General features: G+C 38.8%; 1 protein-coding gene across 1 annotated transcript in view; it reads right to left on the bottom strand.

The window, feature by feature from the left end:
* The window catches only part of sppl3 (signal peptide peptidase 3), a 55698-nt gene that overhangs the window by 1880 nt on the left and 31737 nt on the right, over positions 1–22081 (bottom strand). The window contains exons 6-10 of the mRNA XM_057818822.1: positions 21878–21990; positions 20140–20246; positions 17429–17592; positions 16998–17188; positions 9704–9813 (exon numbers count right to left, since the gene is read on the bottom strand). Coding sequence (XP_057674805.1) covers positions 9704–9813; positions 16998–17188; positions 17429–17592; positions 20140–20246; positions 21878–21990 — 685 coding nt within the window. The remainder of the gene's footprint in view (positions 1–9703; positions 9814–16997; positions 17189–17428; positions 17593–20139; positions 20247–21877; positions 21991–22081) is intronic.

Raw genomic sequence — 22081 nt, 5'->3', positions numbered from 1 at the left:
AGCCACTTACCTCTTACTAGGGTTGTTCATGTTTTTTTGCTCCCGATCCGACCGTTTTAGTTTGAGTATCTGCCGATCCCGATATTTCCCGATCCGATTGCTTTTTTTTTTTTGCTCCCGATTCAATTCCAATCATTCCCGATAATTTTTCCCGATCATATACAATTTGGCAATGCATTAAGAAAAAAATGAATAAAACTCGGACAAATATATACATTCAACACACAGTACATACTAGAGGTGTGCAAAATTTCCAATTCTTCGATTATTCGCGATTCGGCCGTGGAAGATTCGAGAACGATTCACAAACATCCAAATTCCGATTATTGAAATATGCCAAGTAAAGCGGAAGTAGAACACACTCAGCGCGCCGCGCGGTCAATGAGCAGCGGAGCGAGAGTAGCTAAACATCATGCTTCTCATTACCCGGCCCCTCGGGTAATGCCAATGCTCAACTCACGGCTCTAGCTCAACTCATGCCACAAGATAAAAAAACACAACAACATACCTGAAGCTGCTACAAAAGTACGTCATCCACATAATGTTACGGTAGATATCATTTATATAAGACTAGATGCACTACGGTAGCGGTAGCGTTTGCAGCACATCTACAAAAAGCTAGATGCAGACGTAGTAAACGGCCGCCATCTTAAAGCAGTACACTTCTCTGCAAGGCTGTTGTAGCGAACCTTCCAAGCAAACCTAATTAACGTTTTATCTAAAATACTCCTAAATCGGTAAAATAGTGACTTGAATCTATCTTTTAAATAGTTTTAAAACTTTCACATGTCAAAAGTTGACAAAAGGGAAATTATGGATTAACGGGAGCAATTTTAACAACTTTAACGGTTGATTCACAACATTAAATTAATTGAATGTAGTTTAAAGCTGCTGATACAGAATGGGGACTGGAGTTTTTTTATTTACTGTTATTTTTGTATATTTGTTTACTGCTATATGTTAACTTGATACTGAAATAGTAGTTTGGTTTAGCCTGAGAGTATTTTTGAACAATTTTGGAACTAATGTACAAAACATAAAAAAAATAAATAAAAAAAAATAAAAAAAAAAGGGGGGGGGGGGTGCATCAATAATCGTTTTAGAATCGAATCGGACCATCTGAATCGTAATCATAATCGAAACGTTAGGTGCCCAAAGATTCCCAGCTCTAGTACATACTGTAAGTACTGTATTTGTTTATTATGACAATAAATTCTCAAGATGGCATTTACATTATTAACATTCTTTCTGTGAGAGGGATCCACGGATAGAAAGACTTGTAATTCTTAAAGGATAAATGTGACTTTGTATATTGTGACTAAATATTGCCATCTAGTGTATTTGTTGAGCTTTCAGTAAATAATACTGTCGCCATTTAACTGTTCTGCCCAAATGCATGAATGGGAAGTGCAACCATGACTGTGCGTAGTGGTACCAATTGATATATCTTCTCTGCGTTGGGAAATAACAAGGTGTTGAGAAAGAGATCAATTACTATCTTTCTTCCCCACATTGCTTCCCACGATATTTCTAACCGTAGGGAGAGGGATTGTAAGGCTTTAGCCAATTAAAAAAGGCTCCAAAGGCTGCCAAAATTCACTCTACTCATTTTACGCTGCCTTTTAGCTCTATATATAGGTAAAACGGCGCCATTACTGATTGAACGCGACAATGCACGAGTGGGTCGTGCAGCGCATGCGTTAATTGCGTTGAATATTTTAAGGTGATACATTTTTAAAAAAAATTATTTACCACTGTTAACGGGATAAATTTGATAACCCTACCTTAAGCCTAAACTAAAGACTGGATGAGTGCAACATATTATATCTGTAACGTTAAATACAATTAGAAAACGATTTAATTAAAAAAAATATATATATATAGATTCCGATACTTTGAAAATGACGTGATCGGACCCGATCGATCGGGACATCTCTACCTCTTACGTATTACTAAACACAGTAATTAGCTACTTATTGAAACCTACAGATGTGGAAGAGCACAGGTAGTCCCCGGGTTACGACGGACTCGAATTACGCAATTTCGACTTTACGATGCCAGTTTCGTAAACAGTACCTTATTGTACCACACGGTATCTTTATTTTAACTTTACCAACTTGATGTGTTCTGTCCTCACTAAATGTGAAGTTGTTCAGCTTGACAGAGAGCAAAAACAAGGCAATTGTGGTTTTTGAAACTTTTTACTTCCTTCACTTTGACAATTTGTAAAGCTGTAGCACACATATGTACACTTAAACTGCTGGCCAAAAGTACTGGCAACCCTGCAATTCTGTCAGATAACGATCAATTTCTACCAGAAAATTATTGCAATTGATTTGGTTGTAATATGTTCATTTATTTTGCTTGCAATGAAAAAACACAAAAAAAGAGAATGGAAAAAAAACAAATAAATCATTACAATTTTACACAAAACTCCAAAAATTGCCTGGACAAAAGTATTGGCACCATTTGAAAAATCATGTGATGCTTCTCTAATTTGTGAAATTAACAGCACCTGTTTACTAACCTGTGGCACACAACAGGTGGTGGCAATAACTAAATCATACTTGCAGCCAGTTAAAATGGATTTAAGTTGACTCAACCTCTGTCCTGTATCCTTGTGTGTACTACATTGAGCATGGAGAAAAGAAGACCAAAGAACTGTCTTGAGAAGCAAAATTGTGAGGAAGCATGGGCAATCTCGAGGCTACAAGTCCTCCCACAAACCTCCAAAGACCTGAATGTTCCTGTGTCTACTGTGCGCAGTGTCATCAATAAGAGTAAAGCCCATGACACTGTGGCTGACCTCCCTAAATGTGGACGGAAAAGAAAAATTGAGGATAAATTTCAACGAAAGATTGTGCGGATGGTGGATAAAGAACCTCGACTAACATCCAAACAAGTTCAAGCTGTCCTGCAGTCCGAGGGTACAACAGTGTCAACCCGTACTATCCGCCGGTGTCTGAATGAAAAGGGACTCTATGGTAGGATACCCAGGAAGACCCAACTTCTGAACCAGATACATAAAAAAAAAGCCAGGCTGGAGTTTGCCAAAACTTAACTGAGTAAGGCAAAAACGTTTTGGAAGAATGTTCTCTGGTCAGATGAGACCAAAGTAGAGCTTTTTGGGAAAAGGCATTAAAATTAAGTTTACGAGGGAAAAAAATGAGGCCTACAAAGTAAGAACACGGTCCCCACAGTCAAACATGGCAGAAGTTTCCTGATGTTTTGGGGTTGCTTTGCTACCTCTGGCACTGGAGTGCTTGATCGTGTGCATGGCATTATGAAGTCTGAAGACTACCAACAAATTTTGCAGCATAATGTAGGGCCCAGTGTGAGAAAGCTTGGACTCCCTCAGAGGTCATCGGTCTTCCAGCAGGACAATGACCCAAAACACACTTCAAAAAGCACTAGAAAATGGTTTGAGAGAAAGCACTGGAGACTTCTAAAGTGGCCAGCAATGACTCCAGACCTGAAGCCCATAAAACACCTGTGGAGAGATCTGAAAATGGCAGTTTGGAGAAGGCACCCTTCAAATCTCAGAGACCTGGAGCAGTTGGCAAAAGAAGAACAGGCTAAAATCCCAGTTGAGCATTGTAAGAAACTCACTGATGGATACCGGAAGCGGTTGTTCGCAGTTATTTTGTCTAAAGGTTGTGCTACCAAGTATTAGGTTGGGGGTATCAATACTTTTGTCCGGCCCATTTTTGGAGTTTAGAGTAAAACGATAATGATTAAATTTTTTTTTTCCATTCTCTTTTGTGTTTTTTTATTGCAAGCAAAATAAATGAAGATATTACTACCAAAGCATTTGTAATTGCAATCATTTTCTAGGAGAAATTATTGTCAATGTCAATTAAAGTCAATGGCAGCCAATAACTTAATTAAAACGTTCAGTAGATGCGTTTACTTGGGTTGTGATTTGCAAGTGCTAATATGTCAAAGTTGCCGTGTGTACAATATTAGAGCTGAAACGATTACTCGAGAAACTCGAGTAACTCGAGTTTAAAAACTGATCCGAGTAATTTTATTCACCTCGAGGAATCGTTTAATTTTGCCAGCTCGAAGCATAATGTTTTGCCCGGACTACTTTCAATGAGTGACAACACGCTGACGTCACGTGCGTAGAGGGAGAAGCAATAAAAAAAAATATAAAAAACCTTTCTGCAGCCTACAGTCGCTCCAAACTACGCCGACGTTGCTAAAAACTAGCCCGCATGATGTTACTGTGGTAGCAGGTAGCATCTGATGAGTCTCATAGATATCACATGTATGTTGAACTAGATGCAAAATGACAGAGTCAGCGGTGTTAGTAAACAGCCGCCATCTTAAAGCAGTACAATTCTCTGCGCTAATAAATAAGATTAACGTTACTGTCACTCGCTCATGTAATGTTAGCCCTGCGGAGGGCTAGGTTTCTATTAAGACCACTGTCGATGCGTGGGTAACGTGTCTTACATACAGGCTTTATTTAGTCTGTGAAAACATAGCGCTGTAGAGTGATGAGGGTGTAAAATGAAAATATGATAAAGCTAACTGTCAATTTTAGCTCAGTAGTCATTGCTGGATAAAACACCAAGTACCACTGGTCCCTAATGTGCTCCAATACAGCAGGTATCATACTGTACCGTTGACAAAGAGTCACCCGCTTCGTTAGGTTGCAATTATTTCTTTTTTGCGAACTTGTGGAGCGACAACAAAAACAGGAAGGGACGGCTCTCGCTCTCCCGCACCTCCCTCACCCCCGCACGTCACACGGTGCATTCAGGAATGCATGCAAATATCCCCGCCATGTTATAACCTGATATGTTACAATACATTTATTTTGAACACTGCAAAAACTCAAAATCCTATCAGGACTTACAGTTTAGACTAACTTAAAACTTAACTAGAATCTAAAAATGGCTTGACACAAATGGAAATTCAATTGAAACACGTGGGAAAAACACTTAACTTTTAAGTGATGTGTGTTATCAAGCGTAATGGCATTTTTAGGTAAGAAATATACAGTGCCTTGCAAAAGTATTCGGCCCCCTTGAACCTTGCAACCTTTCGCCATATTTCAGGCTTCAAACATAAAGATATAAAATTTTAATTTTTTGTCAAGAATCAACAACAAGTGGGACACAATCGTGAAGTGGAACAAAATTTATTGGATAATTTAAACTTTTTTAACAAATAAAAAACTGAAAAGTGGAGCGTGCAATATTATTCGGCCCCCTTGCGTTAATACTTTGTAGCGCCACCTTTTGCTCCAATTACAGCTGCAAGTCGCTTGGGGTATGTTTCTATCAGTTTTGCACATCGAAAGACTGACATTCTTGCCCATTCTTCCTTGCAAAACAGCTCGAGCACAGTGAGGTTGGACGGAGAGTGTTTGTGAACAGCAGTCTTCAGCTCTTTCCACAGATTCTCGATTGGATTCAGGTCTGGACTTTGACTTGGCCATTCTAACACCTGGATACGTTTATTTTTGAACCATTCCACTGTAGCTTTGGCTTTATGTTTTGGATCATTGTCCTGTTGGAAGATAAATCTCCGTCCCAGTCTCAGGTCTTGTGCAGATACCAACAGGTTTTCTTCCAGAATGTTCCTGTATTTGGCTGCATCCATCTCCCGTCAATTTTAACCATCTTCCCTGTCCCTGCTGAAGAAAAGCAGGCCCAAACCATGATGCTGCCACCACCATGTTTGACAGTGGGGATGGTGTGTTCAGGGTGATGAGCTGTGTTGCTTTTACGCCAAACATATCGTTTTGCATTGTGGCCAAAAAGTTTAATTTTGGTTTCATCTGACCAGAGCACCTTCTTCCACATGTTTGGTGTGTCTCCCAGGTGGCTTATGGCAAACTTAAACGAGACTTTTTATGGATATCTTTGAGAAATGGCTTTCTGCTTGCCACTCTTCCATAAAGGCCAGATTTGTGCAGTGTACGACTGATTGTTGTCCTATGGACAGACTCTCCCACCTCAGCTGTAGATCTCTGCAGTTCATCCAGAGTGATCATGGGCCTCTGGGCTGCATCTCTGATCAGTTTTCTCCTTGTTTGAGAAGAAAGTTTGGAAGGACGGCCGGGTCTTGGTAGATTTGCAGTGGTCTGATGCTCCTTCCATTTCAATATGATGGCTTGCACAGTGCTCCTTGAGATGTTTAAAGCTTGGGAAATCTTTTTGTATCCAAATCCGGCTTTAAACTTCTCCACAACAGTATCTCGGACCTGCCTGGTGTGTTCCTTGGTTTTCATAATGCTCTCTGCACTTTAAACAGAACCCTGAGACTATCACAGAGCAGGTGCATTTATACGGAGAATTGATTACACACAGGTGGATTCTATTTATCATCATCGGTCATTTAGGACAACATTGGATCATTCAGAGATCCTCACTGAACTTCTGGAGTGAGTTTGCTGCACTGAAAGTAAAGGGGCCGAATAATATTGCACGCCCCACTTTTCAGTTTTTTATTTGTTAAAAAAGTTTAAATTATCCAATAAATGTTATTCCACTTCACGATTGTGTCCTACTTGTTGTTGATTCTTGAGAAAAAAATTTAATTTCATATCTTTATGTTTGAAGCCTGAAATGTGGCGAAAGGTTGCAAGATTCAAGGGGGCCGAATACTTTTGCAAGGCACTGTACATACATACATATATATATTTATAAGATCTAAAAGTTTTTGGAGTGAAAGCAGTGAATTGGTCTTTTTTTTCTAGTCACATCTAAGAGGCAATTGTTGGCCGTTTTCAACAATGTACATCGAAAATAAAGACATTGATTGACTGAAAATGGTTCAATATTAGATTAACCCTTTAACACCGAACGTGTCGGCAGCGACGCGTTTACGCATGTCGTCTTTGAAGCTTCGTCACGCTGTAATTACGTCACCCACGTGCTGCTGGTTGGTCTCATTTGAAAGTACGGAAGTTGATGTCCACACCAGTTTTTATTTGAGGTCAATCGACCAAGAAAAACGGGAGATAATGTCATTTGAGTTTTATAGTTTTATTGCACTCATAAATATGCATTAAAACGCTGCATGGACCATGTATCTATCTCCATATTTCCATCATTTCTTGTCCTTTTTCAAAACCGAAAGCAGCACAAAAGACTACGTTGTGATGTCAAGAAGGGCAAACCGAATGTGGACATTTTTCATAATTTTCCGAGCGAGGCGCCAACTAAGGAAAAGGAGGCATGCTGAAGCAAGCAACGGCCAGTTTGAGCGAGCGACTTTGAAACGTGCAGAACGAATCTAAAACTAAATTTAGCGCAAGCTAATGCATTATTTCATTAACACAAGGAAGAAGATGAGCCGTATCTGTCGTTTTCCTGGGATGAGTCGGCGTCTCGGCGAGTAGAAATGACAGGCTGACAGCAGCGTGCAAACGGCGAAAGAGTAGGCTGTGTGACGTTGTGTTTGACGCAGCTCCGTGACCTGTTCATGCAGAAGCTTTATTGAGTTCAAAAAAAAAAAAAAAAAACTTTATTGGGTCGTATGCCAAAAAAATTAGAATTGAACTGAACTACTTGTCAATATTTTTGAAAATACTTTTTTTCAATGTTATATATATATTTTCTTCACAATAATCTTTTCAAATTTTATAAAGATGAGTGTTCGAGAAGCTTGGTTGCATGCACTATATACTTCAGATAAGGTGATGGGTATAATACCTAACTTCACAAAGAGATATACTCCAAACCCTTTTTGTGTTAGATGATATATATTATTTTTTTTCTCACTATTTTGCACTGTATATAACCCGTTTTGACCATTGTATGTGTAAAGGCCAAAAACGCCTATGACCATACTTGCTGTTTGTGTTGAATTGTCAAACATAAAACTATTCAATCTTATTTTTTTCTATTGAATGTTTATCCTAACAAGTAGAATAAATATTATCAAGCTTCAAAACGTTTGGTCGAGCATGTTTGGTTGTCAATGGGACATCAACATTACAAATTTTGAAAAAATATTTTGGGATTTTTTTTTGTCTTTTTGGGTCCAAAATGTGGATTATAATTGGTCAGTGAAGAAAACAACAGTTTGGACATTAAGTTCAAGGTATCCTTAAAATAGGGACCCAACCTGGCCATTGTGAACAATTTTTTCTTTGAAATATAAAGGCAACATCAAATGCATGCATATTCGGCCAAAATAGGCTTAGGTGTTAAAGGGTTAAATGTCTTGTTTTCTCATGTATATTTATAATTGCTCTTTACCTAAAAAATATATGTTTTATCCGATTACTTGATTACTAAAATATTTGATAGCTGCAGCCCTATACAAAAAAAAAAAAAAAAAAAAAAAAATGCTCATTTTGCGGGCTACTCTCTTTGCCTACCACTTTCAATGGCAGCCAATGAGTTAAAAGGGGCTGCCATGTGACAGTACGTCTGTATTGCCCTCTGGTGGCCATAGCGCACACACCAAAATGAGCAAAGTCCACCACGATAGTCACTAATATGTTGTTCCTGAGGGTCATATGAGTAGCCAGTGAGCCTGTTCTAAAAATAGCTAAGCAATGATGGAAGTAGAAGTGATTGTTTCAAATTGCAAGTAAATAATGTGTTGACATTTGCTGCTATGGATCAATTTCATGGATATTTCAAACGACCAAACCGGTAATTTATATGACTTTTCATTCACAGAGAACACAGCATATAACGCTTTACATAATAAAACAGAAACAAAAGCAGAACAGATGCCATGTGTGCACGTATACACACACAAACACAGGTTTTACACTTATATTGTTCTTAATCACATGCATACATATTTTAGAGGAATAAAATGAAGCTCTGTGGGAATAAAAGACTGCGGCATCAGTGCTGCTAAACCTGCTTGTGTGCTTGCAAAGCAGTATGGATACCTCGGTCATCGGGGAACAGTACGCCCGCCCCGAGTTCTCACTTGCTGGCCAGGAAAACATCATGCGCATACAGAGATCGACATAAATTTAGATTTTAAGAAAAAAGGAGGTGTCTGGCTGGACGTAGTTCACGGTTTTACTAAGGCCATCACAACATTCTTATTTGGCAGTATTGTTAAAGTGGGGGAAAAAAAAAGAGACTGAAACCAAAAACACACTTTTTTAATCGTGTTTCGGTCCGATTTTGCAGTCTTAATAGTTATTCCATCACAACCAGAGACCTTGATCATGAATGACTAAAATTCCTTTATATCTGTACTTTTTGAAAACTGTAAATGTGGTTGAAATTAAATGGTTACAGAAACGAAGGAAATTCAAGATTGTAAAATCTAAGAAAATTGATAAAAGAGTTCAGACTTCTTGAATCCTTGCTTTTTGCAAAGAGGCAGTATGCATATCTTGAGTACATGTACAAACCTCTCACCCTCATTTTGATCTGGCAAAAATGTTGGAAAACAAAATCTCATCTCATACATATGTCTAGAGTATTTCTTTATAGAAAGAAATTGTACTTGACTCATTTAACAAACAAAATCTGCTTCGACGCTGTGTCCGTTATGCTGTACATTCATTAAGGGGTTGCCTGTGTTCCCTTCCTGTTTCCCGTGTTGCCTGGCAACTAGCAGTGGAGCGTGGCTAATGAGACAGCTAACATCACCGCATCCAAGACCGGGAGATGTAGCAAATAGCACCGCAAGTGAATCACATATGCGGTGTCGACAATGTCATGTCATGTCGAATGCATGTTTTGCCGCAGAACATGAACAAACATACCTTCAGGTAGGCCATAGTGAGCAGAGGCAGCAGGGTGAAGGGCACCAGGTAGAGCAGAGCAGGCTGAGCAGCGCGATGGATCCTGGATGCCACGGTGGCCGTCAAAAGACCTGGTAACGCAAAACAAGTCAAATAGGATACATTAAGGAAAATTTTTAATAGCTTGGGTAAAAATAGTTAAATATCTGCATTGAAATTAGTGCTGCAACGATTAATTGATTTACTCGAGTATTCGATGAGAAAAAAAAACATTCAAATTATATTTTGCTACTTCGAGTATTCGTTTAATTAATTTAATTTTGGCGTTGTAATGGTTTGTTTTGAAAGTGTTTGCATTTAGTTTTATTGATTTGGGTGGCTACATTGCCCCCTAGTCCGCCTTATTTTACATGGCTGAATGCAGCTTCTCCCTGTTAAGACCAATAAGCCAAGTTTTTGTTTGAGCTAATGATTTTTTTTAATGCATTTGTTATTTGTTTTAAAGGTATATTTAGACGTTTTTTGTGGGAATATGTGTTTGAACTATTTGTTAACTCATTTGCTCCCAAAAATGTATAAATACATTGTATTTTTAATTGTTTCAGTGTCCCAAAAATGTATTTATACGTCTTTTGCGTTTTTTTTAGGTTCTATAGGTTCCTATGTATCTAAGATACAGTGCACAAAGCTCAAAACCCATTTTAAAGCAATAAAACTGGCCACTGGAGGTCAGTAGCGCATTTGGTAAGAACTCATCTCGGGCTAAGAAAGGAAGTGAAGAAAAATAGTCAGGATACGGAAGTTGGAGGGATCTTGTGAAGACGCACAAGAATTTGAGAAAAATCGGAAAAAAAAGGCAAACGACACTGGAGGAGTGTTTTGAAAAGAAAACGAAACCATCGTCAAAGAAGGATTAAAAAAAATCTATCTTGATGAGACCGACCGTGACGTCCACAACAGGGTCAGGCTCCACACGCGTTCTGCGGAGCTCACGTTGCGTTACTCCTTACCCCGAGGTTGAAACCAACGATGAACATAATGAAGATGATGAAAAAAGTGAGACCGATCTTGATCCGGACTCATCAGAGGCACCTCATTCAACCGGGAGCAGCCGAGAGCCTTCCCCGTTCTTATGTGCGCAAATAGTTCAACAGTTCAATGGTTTAGTTATGTGTAAATAAATTGTTACTTTGCGATCAAAAGCTCTATTTGTCTTGTTGTTTGTTATTTTGTAGAACAAAAACATTATTCAGATGTTTGGGATGTCAAATAAGCGAAAAATAGGGGGGAAAAAAGTTATGTTTGAAATGTATGCTTTCACAAAAACCACAATTTCTTTGTTTTTTCATCAGAAATTGGAAAATTGCTCAAACTAAGCTATTTTCTAATGCTGATTTCTAAAGAATGGAAAAAGATATGAATTAACTTTTTCCTGCTGAAAGAACAGAGTCTAATCTTTCTTTTGGTGGGTTCCATGTTAATATAGCAATAGAACAGAATTTTCTGTGGGCCTTGCAAAATCGGTCAAAATCCAGTAAAACGGCCGGGAGCGAAGGACCTTGCTCCAGTGAAAATGGCTGGGAGTGAATGAGTTAAGAGCATTGTAAAGAAACGTTGGCATTTTATAGCATTTAAACTAGCGGACTTTTTCTAGGTAAGTTGGCCAATTGTTCTTTTGTTTTACATATATCCTCACTTATTTATTTATTTATTTATTTATTATACCATTTGAGGCTCAGGTCAGGTATTTTAATTTTTTATGCTTCTCATCCAATTACTCGATTATTCGAACTAACTAGTTCATAGATTAATCGACTACTATAATAATCTATAGCTGCAGCCCTAATTGAAATAACCAAGTAAGTCTTTAGTTTTCCTTTTCCTTCATTGGTCACAGTAGTTGGATATTTGAATTTGGTGACCTGCTAGCAATGTGACAAAAGCCAGGCCCCTTAGTGACGAGAGTATAATCCATCCTGCTGTTATGTATACATGTTGGCTCCAGCTGGACTTACTACTGGCTTAGCAGTTCATGGGGTTAGTTTCACACACACAGACAAAAAAAAAGGCTCAAATACTTAACCCATAGGTATTTTGATTGTACGAAGAATTGCCACTGTATGACGTGAGCAGATGCTGAAAACAGAGGATTTTGTGTGGAGACAAACTAAATTCACAGTGTACGTTCACCTTTTTCATTGCCAAATTCAAACACTAACACTTCTAAGCGTTTTCAAGGAGTTGACGCAAAATTCAAGCATTTTTCAAACCTTGAAAACACGACTAGAGCTGAAACAATTACTCAAATAGTTCGAGTAACTCGATTTAAAAAATTTATCGAGCAATTTTCTCCGCTTTGAGGAATCGTATAATTTTGCCAGCTCTTAGCAAGACGTTTTGCCCGGACTACTTTTAATGCGGCACAACGCGCTGACCCGCTTCTTAGATTATTCGCAATTCGGCCATGGAAGACTCGAAAACGATTCACAAACATCCAAATTCCGATTACTGAAAAATGCCAATTAAAGCGGAACGAAAACACAGTCAGCGCAGTCTTCGGGACGCAACGAGGAACGGACCGAGCGTAAACATCATGCTGAACTCATGCCGCTAGATAAAAAAACAATAATACCTGACCGCGGCCGACAGCCTCTACAAAATACGCCCGCGTTATGCTATGGTAGATATCTTATGCATATAGAACCAGATGCGAAATGAGACTCGGCAGCATTAGCACATGTATAGAAAACTAGATGCAAAACGACAGAGCGAACCTAATTAATTTTCTATCTAAAATACTCCTAAATCGGTAAAAGTCTTGAATCTATCTTTAAATGATGAAACAGTTTTAAAACTTTCACATGTCCAAAGTAGACAGAAGGAAAATTATGGAACGACGCGAGCAATTTTAACAACTTTAACGGTGGATTTACAACATTAAATTAATTGAATGTACCGTATTGGCCCAAATATAAGACGGCCCTGATTATAAAACGACCCCCTCTTTTTCAAGACTCAAGTTTGAAAAAAGACTTTTTGAACACCAAATTATTTTTTATACAGAAAATAATTACAGTACATCTGAAACAAATGATTATAACAACATATTTGAGAGAAAAAGCATGTTATTTTGCCTCATTCAAATCTTACATCTGTACATTTAAATATGTAAATTAAAGTGCAATCAGATTCGTAAATGAATGGCTTCTGGTTTTGAAATGTAAATAAACCAATCTATTTGTGATAAAACAACAAAATTGCAATAACTGCATTAACCATCACAGTGAAGTCTACCTGTAACTGGTCTAGAAACAAATCTGAATAAGGAAAAACATTGCAATAAAATAATGCAAACTGGTTAAACTTGAGAGTAGCTGAGATCTGTCATGACAGAACATCGCTTCAATGATATCTGGCGCTATCTAGCGTCGTGAATGGGTATAATGTCTAGACCACGAATATAAGACGACCCCCACTTTTTAAGTCTTATTTCAATGCAAAAAACACCATCTTATATTCGGGCCAATACGGTAATTTAAAGCTGCTGATACATAAATAGTAGTTTATATAAGCTGTTCTTTCAGCAGGAAAAAGCCTGTGAGGATTTTTGTACAACTTTTGTAACTACTGTACGAAACATTAAAAGCAGCAAATAGCTGGTGGAGGGGCATCAATAATCAATATAAAATTGAATCATAGTCTCTGAAGTGTAATCGTAATCGAATCGTTAGGTGCCCCAAGATTCCCACCTCTAGCAGCGGATATATTTGATTTCAACCATGCATGAATATAGAGGTAACGACTAAGACACCGACGAAAGCGAAGAGAAAGGCACCAAGAAAAAGCAGAAAATATCACAAGTTTGGGAGCATTTCAAGCTGGACACCAAGGCCAACACTGTTTGATGTATTCACTGTAAGAAAGTGCTTGCATAACACTACAGCATGTCTTTAATGCTGCAGCTCCACCAAAGGCACCCCGTTTACTCCGAGAGCGGGGGACCCATACCCGAGACAAGGTAAAATTAGATGAATGTAGCGCTAATAAATATAAAATTAACGTTACTGTACCTTGCTAACATAACGCTAGCCCTGTGGAGGGCTAGGTTTCTATTAATTATGACTACTGAGGCGTAGCTTTCATACAGGCTTTATTTAATCTGTAAAAACACAGCGCTGTAGAGTGATGAGGGTGTAACATAAAAACATAATAAAGCTAACTGTCAATTTAAGCTTAGTAGTCATTGATGCATAAAACACCAAGTAGCACTGGTGCCGAATGGGGTCCAATACAGCTGTTATCATACATTTATTTTTAACACTGCAAAAACTCGAAATGCTATCACGACTTACAACTAACTTAAAACTTAACTAGAACTTAAAAATAGCTTGACACAAATGGAAATTCAATTGAAACACTTGGGAAAACACCTTACTTTTGAGTGATGTGTGTTATTTAGCGTAATGACATTTTTAGGTAAAAAATAAGATTTTTTGTTGTTGTTTTAAAGATCTTTAAAGTTTTTTGAGTAAAAGGGGTGAATTTGTTTGGTTTTTTTCTAGTCACATCTGAGATGCAACTTTTGGCCGTTTTCAACAATGTACATCTAAAATAAATACATTGATTGTCTAAAAAATGGTTAAAAACAAGGTGAAATGTTTTATTTTCTCATGTATATTTATAGTTGCTCTTTGACTAAAAAAATGTTTTACCCAATGGCGTACTATTGTGCTACTTTTCTCCGGTAATCTCTCAAAAACGAACATGCCGATCACACATTGCTTTTTTGGAACTTGTAGAAATGACTCTAGACATTACGGCATATGAAGGATGTTTTCTTCATACGTTTCCCGAAATCAAAAACTCAGAGGAAAAAATGTGAAGACTGAATCAACTTGCGCGGACTTTTAACGCCAGCTCGGCAGTAAACATTTATGCAATAAACATCTTGTTGGGTTGGCATTGTCTTTCAGAGGACCATTACAGAGGCCATTTTGATATTTTTAACTTAATTTTTAGCGTGATGTTGTGCCATGCTGCTTCTGTCTGACAATGAATGACCTGAAAAGAATTAAAATGGTATCTGACTGCCACTGTTACATTTTCTGTTGTAAAAAAACAACTTTAGTAAGGGGAAGTGCAAATAAATTATAGAATTAAGATTTGTTATCAATGAAAAAATTAAAAGTGTTCGTTGGCTGTCGGTGAGTAGCATTTGCGATCGCTACACAAAACAAACAATATAAATTACCCCCCAGAACGGTCAGAGACGTAGGCCAACCAGAGGATATAATATATAAGAAAGACAGGGCTGGTGGTAAAGGATAGCTTATTAAAACAGGAGAATGCCATTGTCAGTCACGTAAGAAGCTAAGGCTATGCTTCGGTCGGCTCATTTTTTTCAGCCCTCGACACTCAAGCCATCCATTTAACTGAACATTTTTAGGTTCTTCCACATCTTTGCCAGTGAAATTGGCACCAGGGACATCATTTTCGGAAAGAATTCATAGGTTTAGCTCTGTAAACATCTCCTTCGTACACGATTTCTGTTCATTTCCTATCGGGGACAAAGGGTCGCGTATCCTCCCTTAGCAACAGTAGCTAATGTCTTGAATATCAATGAACGGAAGTGACGTGTTGCTTGCGGTACACCATTCCTTGATTAATCGATGGAATTTTCAGAAGAATTCGCGATTATTAAAATAATTAATAGTTGCAGCTAAGCCTGTCGCAATATTCAATAATTCCATTTATCGCGCGATGAATAAAAATGAAGGCGGTAATTTTCCCGCTGCGATTTATCACCTTTCGTGCACGTGCGTGCATGCGGCAGACGTGCTGTTAAAAGTTCGGATTCCTCGTTAACAACTGCGCAAAATGCATCTTCGTTCTAGGTACGGCAAAAACTAGCGCCGGAGCCAATCATTCCCATTAAATCCTATTGTTCAAAGTATACAGGCCGCGTCAGTGCTCCGGAGTGACTGTGGACCATCTATGGCGCGCCGGTGTTGTTGACGTGTGGGCGCTCCCGTCAGGAGTAACATTTCACGCAGGGCGGCTATTTTTCGGCACAACGCCGGATATTTACAACAAATTCCGCCAAAACATTGTTACCGACTTGGCTGCTACGAACAACCTCGTTTTGACAACGAACAGCTGCTTCAAACTCGTCCTGTTTATGAAAGCCGATTGTCATATGCTGGTGTTGTGTAGTCATGAGGAGATGTGACTTCAGCGGCGCTTGCTAACTTTTTTAATGCGCGCACACACTAGATATCATGAAATGGCAAACTAGATGTGCTACGTCCCATGCCATTGGCTATGTGAGCCCAGAGTGATTATGGGACACGTAGTCCAGATACTACATCGATGAATTCTAAAGTGTCATGACTGAATGGAAGTCAAGAAGGCCAAATCAATCCATACCAGCGACTACAGATAATGTTGCAATATTGTTAATTCAGTACGTGACACAGATGGATTCGGACCAGAAATAGGATGTCTTGCTCATGTAGTAAACTTAGCTGCTAAGAGAGCTGTAGCCATCAACAGTGTGCCCTGCCTCACTTTACAAACAGTAAAGATTGTTCTCAGCACTTTTATACAAAATTTTTTCAGATCAGTAAGAAGTAAGCACATAAATATTATGCACTAAAATGCATGTTTATATGATGGCAATTTAATTTTTGCTTGTTAGCAAAACAACAACAAAAAAAAAAACGAAACAAAAAATATAATTGTTATTTTTTTTAAAGAGCATTAAATGTATTGAATCGGATCGAAAATCGTGTCCCCCGTATCAAAAATCGTACCGAACCATGACTTAACTGTATCGTTGCATCCCTATGGAACACCATTGCAGAAGCTATGACGGGAAAAGTTTTCATTTGCCTAAATGGTTAAGTTATTAAGTGCAATTTATTTATTTATTTTTTTTTAAACACATTTTATTTATTCTGTGTTTCTGTGCGGTATCAATATTGTTGTTTTTTACTTAAGAGGTGTGGTCTATTGTTTTTAGTTGTGATTTCTTAAAAAGTATTTTTGAATTTAAGAGTAAATATCGCGTTTAAATGGGTGTACTTGATCTATTAATATATACTGTATTCTCACTGTTATTGTAAATTGGTTAAAAAAAATTGAGGGGGGGGAGAGGCGCAATAATATCGCATATTGCAATAATTTATGAGAATAATTATCGCACACTAAAATTTGTTATCGCGACAGGCCTAGTTGCAGCCCTAAACATGACAGCATTTTCAAGGATTTCAAGGACCCGTACGAACCCTGCTTATAGCCCACATTGATTACTCACCTACAAAGTATCCAATGAGAGTGCAGTGGAAATAGGAGACCCGCTGCATACGTCCCGACATGTTCCCTGGTCCGGACGGCTCCCCGCTCGCTTGCTTCTTGTAGTTGTCGTAGCGCAGGACGAAGCACAAGAGCAACCCGGGCATCACAATGTCTCCGATTCCCAGCATTGAGAAGTGACTTCCTGTGGAGCTGTGACACAGGAAGGACATGTTGGTCATTTTGTTATACTTTTTTCTCAATATCTTGTCATTGTGTGCTATAAAGTACAACGAGACCAATTTAGTGGAGAAATTTTCTTTAAAAGCGCAGTGAGGCTGTAATGCTCACTGTAGCGGAAAATTAAAGATTGCGTAGAGAGAATAGTGGAGAAAAAATAATTTAAAAATATATAAATGAAGAGAAAATAGAGGAATCCAACATTATTCTTACCTGGGAAAGACCAGTTTTCCAGGTAAGGATAGGCGGGGGACGTCACGCCCCATCCCTGGCCCCAGGTGCAGCTTCCTGGACAGGACGTCAATGGGGTTTTCTGCAGGTTGTGTGGCGACTTTGACCATCACGTTGCTGTTGAAGATGTAGGCCGAGAAGAACACCTAAAGGAAAATTGAGGCATTAGCATGTTGTTGCATTTCTCTGCTTACATAGCTGTTGCTAGGCGCCCACATATGCCGAGAATCTGCCGCAGAAAAGACTGATCATTTGCTTTTATTGGTGTGTGCTGCATTTCCCTCCCCCCAAATTCACTTAAAATAATGTGACACTAAAAGAAGGTATTGTTTTGCTCCAGGGATCCCCCCAACTTTGAAATGTACTAAGAAACAGTCGTAAAACACATTTGTTCATTAAGACAACAGCCCAAAACACGGCAATAAGTATGTGTGCTAACAGAGAGCTTTTGTGGTTTAAGATCATAGATTAAAATAAAAATTGGCTCATCATTTGTGCTTTGTCTACAAAACCTTATAACAATGTAAATTAGTGTAAATGATGACAACAACACTTGACCTTAATATTCAGACTATAAGCCACACATGATTATAAGCCATCACCCACCAAATTTGACACGAAAACGGCATTTGTTCATAGATAAGCCGCACCGGACTATAAGTCACAGCTGTTCTTAAGGGATATTTACACCAAAAGATATTACCCGGTCACACTTTATTTGACAGCGGCGTCATAAGACTGTCATAAGACTGCTGTTACGACATGACACTGTTATGAGCATTAATGAATGCTTATGACAGATGTCCGTTATAAACAGACCAGAGTTCTTTTTCCTCAGATAGTCTGCTTTGTTTTGTAAATGTGAACGTGCATCAAAAGTAGTTGGGGCGCCGGCGGAAGACAACCGAATGGACGTCCAGGATGCCACACAGTGGACAACCGAGCAGAACAACCGGGAGGACGACCAGGACCACCCGTGCAGCGGACGATGCCGTTGAGTCCATGCTGCTCGCCAAGCAGAGACAGGCGGCGATGAGGGAAAAGTTCCCCCCGGCTGTGGCGGCCACAACAGCGTCATGTCTCAGTTAGTTATGTGTAAATAAATTTTTACTTTGCTATCAAAAGCTCTATTTGTCTTGTTGTTTATGTTATTTTGTAAAAGGAAAACATTCAGATGTTTGGGATGTAACTAAAGCAAAAAATAGCTGTGTTAAAGTCAAAGTTATGTTTGAAATGTATGCTTTCACAAAAAGCTCAATTTCTGTTTTTTTCATCAGAAATTGGAAAATTGCTCAAACTAAACTATTTTCTAATGCTGATTTCTAAAGAATCGAAAAAGATATGAACTTTTTTTTTTTTTTTTGGTGGGTTCCATGTTTATATAGCAATAGAACAGAATTTTCAGTGGGCCTTGCAAAATCAGTCAAAATCCAGTAAAACGGCCGGGAGCGAAGGGCCTCGCTCCGGTGAAAATGGCTGGGAGTAGAGGCGTGCAAAATTCCCGATTCTTAGATTATTCGCGATTCGGCCGTGGAAGATTCAAGAACAATTCACAACCATCCAAATTCCGATTATTGAATTATACCAGGTAAAGCGGAAATAAAACTGAGTCGGCGCGGTCTTCGGGACGCAGTGAGGAACGGACCGAGAGTAAATATCATGTGCAGCTAATGCCGCTAGGTAAAAAAAAAAACAATAATACCTGACTGCGGCCGTCAGCCGCTACAAACAGCGCCCAGTTGCTAGTTGCTACAAACATACGGCTATGGTAGATATCACATATATCTAGACTAGATGTGAAATGACAGACTTTCCCGCGCTAGTAAACAGGCGCCATCTTAAAGCAGTAGACTTCTCTAGAAGGCTCTGTTGTAGAGAACCTAATTACTTTTATCTAAAATACCCCTAAATTGGCAAAATCTTGACTTGAATCTATCTTTAAATGATGAAACAGTTTTAAAACTTTCACATGTCGAAAGTAGACATGAGGGAAATTAAGGAATAACGGGTGCAATTTTAACAACTTTAATGGTTGATTCACAACATTAAATTAATTGAATGTAGTTTAAAGCTCCTGATACAGAATGGGGACTTGAGTATTTTATTTACTGTTTTTAACCGGTAAGTTGATACTAAAATAGTAGTTTGGTTTATTTAGCCTGAGAGGATTTTTGAACAATTTTGGAACAAATATACAAAACATTAAAAAAAAAAAAAAAAAATTGGGGGGAAGGGGGCATCAATAATCGATTTATAATCGAATCGGAGTCTCTGAATCGTAATCAAATCGTTAGGTGCCCAAAGATTCCCACCTCTAGCTGGGAGTGAATGAGTTAATGTCAAGTAGGTGAGCAACTGTAAACTGTATATAATTTGCAAGGGGACTGTTGTAAACAAAGGATCCTTTGTATTTTCAAGCAGCCAAAAAATCACTTATTGTTTAGTGTCTGCTGATATTGTTTCATAATCACCCAGGTCTATGATTGACATTGGCATTAATGTAATATGAGGTTCATAAATCACAGCGACATGCGCTAAAGTCAATAACACGACGGCCGCATCCAAATGTTTTTGCTCAAACTAATTTCAAAGGCAGTGAGCTGATGACAATTAGCTTGTCCTCGTCTATCTTTGCATGAGACATTTTGTGTGTGTGTGAGCTGTGTCAGCTGCTACAATGGTGATGTCCTTACCCAGAACACGTCATAGATGAGCAGCCCCGACAGCAGCAGGCACGACACCTTCAGACTGGGCAACCGCACAAAGGCGATCATGGCCACGCACAAGCCCATGGCTAATGCTAAAGGGGAATAAAATCCACAAAATATGTTTAAGATTGAAAACAAACTAAACACACAAGGTTACTAACTGCGGAAACAATGCAGAAGGCATATGTTAACAATCCGAATGGATTGACAACACTGTAATTATAGTTTAGCCAATCATATGCATCACTGGCCGCATGGAGCATTGTGGAATCATGTTGCATATATGGACATTTCGGCTTTAAAGCAAAAAAATCTCTGTTCGGTACGTACTTCGGTTTTGAGGTCACGGTTCGGTTAATTTTCGGTACAGTAAGAAAACAAAATGCAAAATATAAATGTGCTAGTTGTTTATTACACACCTTTGTGCTTTCAACAATAGGAACAGTAGCCTATACAAAGCTAGAATTCTGCTCAAAAAGTAGCGGGTATTTAAAGATAATCCAACAACAATTTGCATTTCAGACCCCGCGTATTAGTCAGCTTTCTTTCTGAAAGAAAGAAGAAAAAAGAAGTCCTGAGCTAAAGAGAAAAGCAATCCCAATGACAAAGATTTTAACATTTATTTTACAAATGAAATGACTCAATGAATCTTTTTTTTTCGTATGAACGGTTTTCAAAAGCTTTATTGGTGGATTTTCTCAAGTTAAAGCGCCACACAGAAATTAATAAATTTATTTGTGTAAGCAGGATCTGTGTATTATTCTTATTATTTAATTACAGATGTTTTAGCTCATTTCATTTTATTTTATTTAAATGGGCTACTTTTTTTTTATTATGTGTATTTTGTGTATATTTTATGTTGTATAACTTTAGTTCCTATTTGAATATTAGTTCCTACTTGTTTTGTTGTGGTAGGAGGGTTTTGTATTGAACACAGGGGCCGAGAAGACAGCAGTAAATCAACAAAGACAAGTCAACTGTGCCCCGATCTACCACTCAAGAGATCTAATCGACTCAATAAGTGGGTTATGATTACATATTATTTTGAAAATCGACCGGATCCACCGTATTTTTACACGAGTGACTTCCGGTCTGCCCGATCCTAGCTACCGGTAGTAGTCTCGCCTCAAATAATAAACTCTGCCGTTCTTTTTGCGTGCATCGCGTTGAGCCGCTTCTGGGACGCGTCTAACACGCGGCCGCACTGCGACTGGTGTGCATTGGCTGATTGACTTTAACGCCCGCGTTTCACTGCGTTCTCACAGCGGCCATGTTGTCCTGCCGTTGACATTTCTTGGTTATACTCTCCTACCGTGTTGGTCCTCATTATAGTAGAGAAGCCTGAGTAAATATAATATACACAAAGAAACTGTAACCCGATCGACTCACAGCCTCGAAAAGTAAGGTTTACATTATGTCAGAAACTCGTTCGATACACCTCTGTTCCGAACCGAGCACCACGTACCAAAACGGTTCAATACAAATACATGTACCGTTACACCCTTAATTTTGACACGGTTTCCCCAAAGCAATTTAATCAGCCGAATTGGCCCTGCCAGCGTGGCGAGTGTTTGACCTATTCATCTAGCCACACTACAAGTCAAATCGTCAGTGGCAATGCCATAAATGGGGCGCACTTTGGTTCGGTGCTGTGTGTACTACATAAACTTTGCTGTGATTAATGGTGCCAACTGGCAAAATTGTGTTGGGCAGTGTGACGCACCATCCATGAGGAGCCAATGTCCGGTCAGCACCCAGATGAGCACCAACATGACAGAGAGGGAAAAGGACAGAAGCTCTGCCAGAGTGAAGCGGCCACAGCAGCCGAATGAAATCCTGTAAATGGATCCAAAAGTGACACATACTTAGAGACAATGATACAGACAGAGAATACTATATAAACATGTAAACATGTAAAGACATCCAT

This window comes from Corythoichthys intestinalis, chromosome 17 (genome assembly GCF_030265065.1).
Source record: "Corythoichthys intestinalis isolate RoL2023-P3 chromosome 17, ASM3026506v1, whole genome shotgun sequence".
NCBI lineage: Eukaryota > Metazoa > Chordata > Actinopteri > Syngnathiformes > Syngnathidae > Corythoichthys > Corythoichthys intestinalis.
The sequence above is the reverse complement of the archived record's forward strand: the minus strand, read 5'-3'. Positions and strand labels throughout refer to the sequence as shown.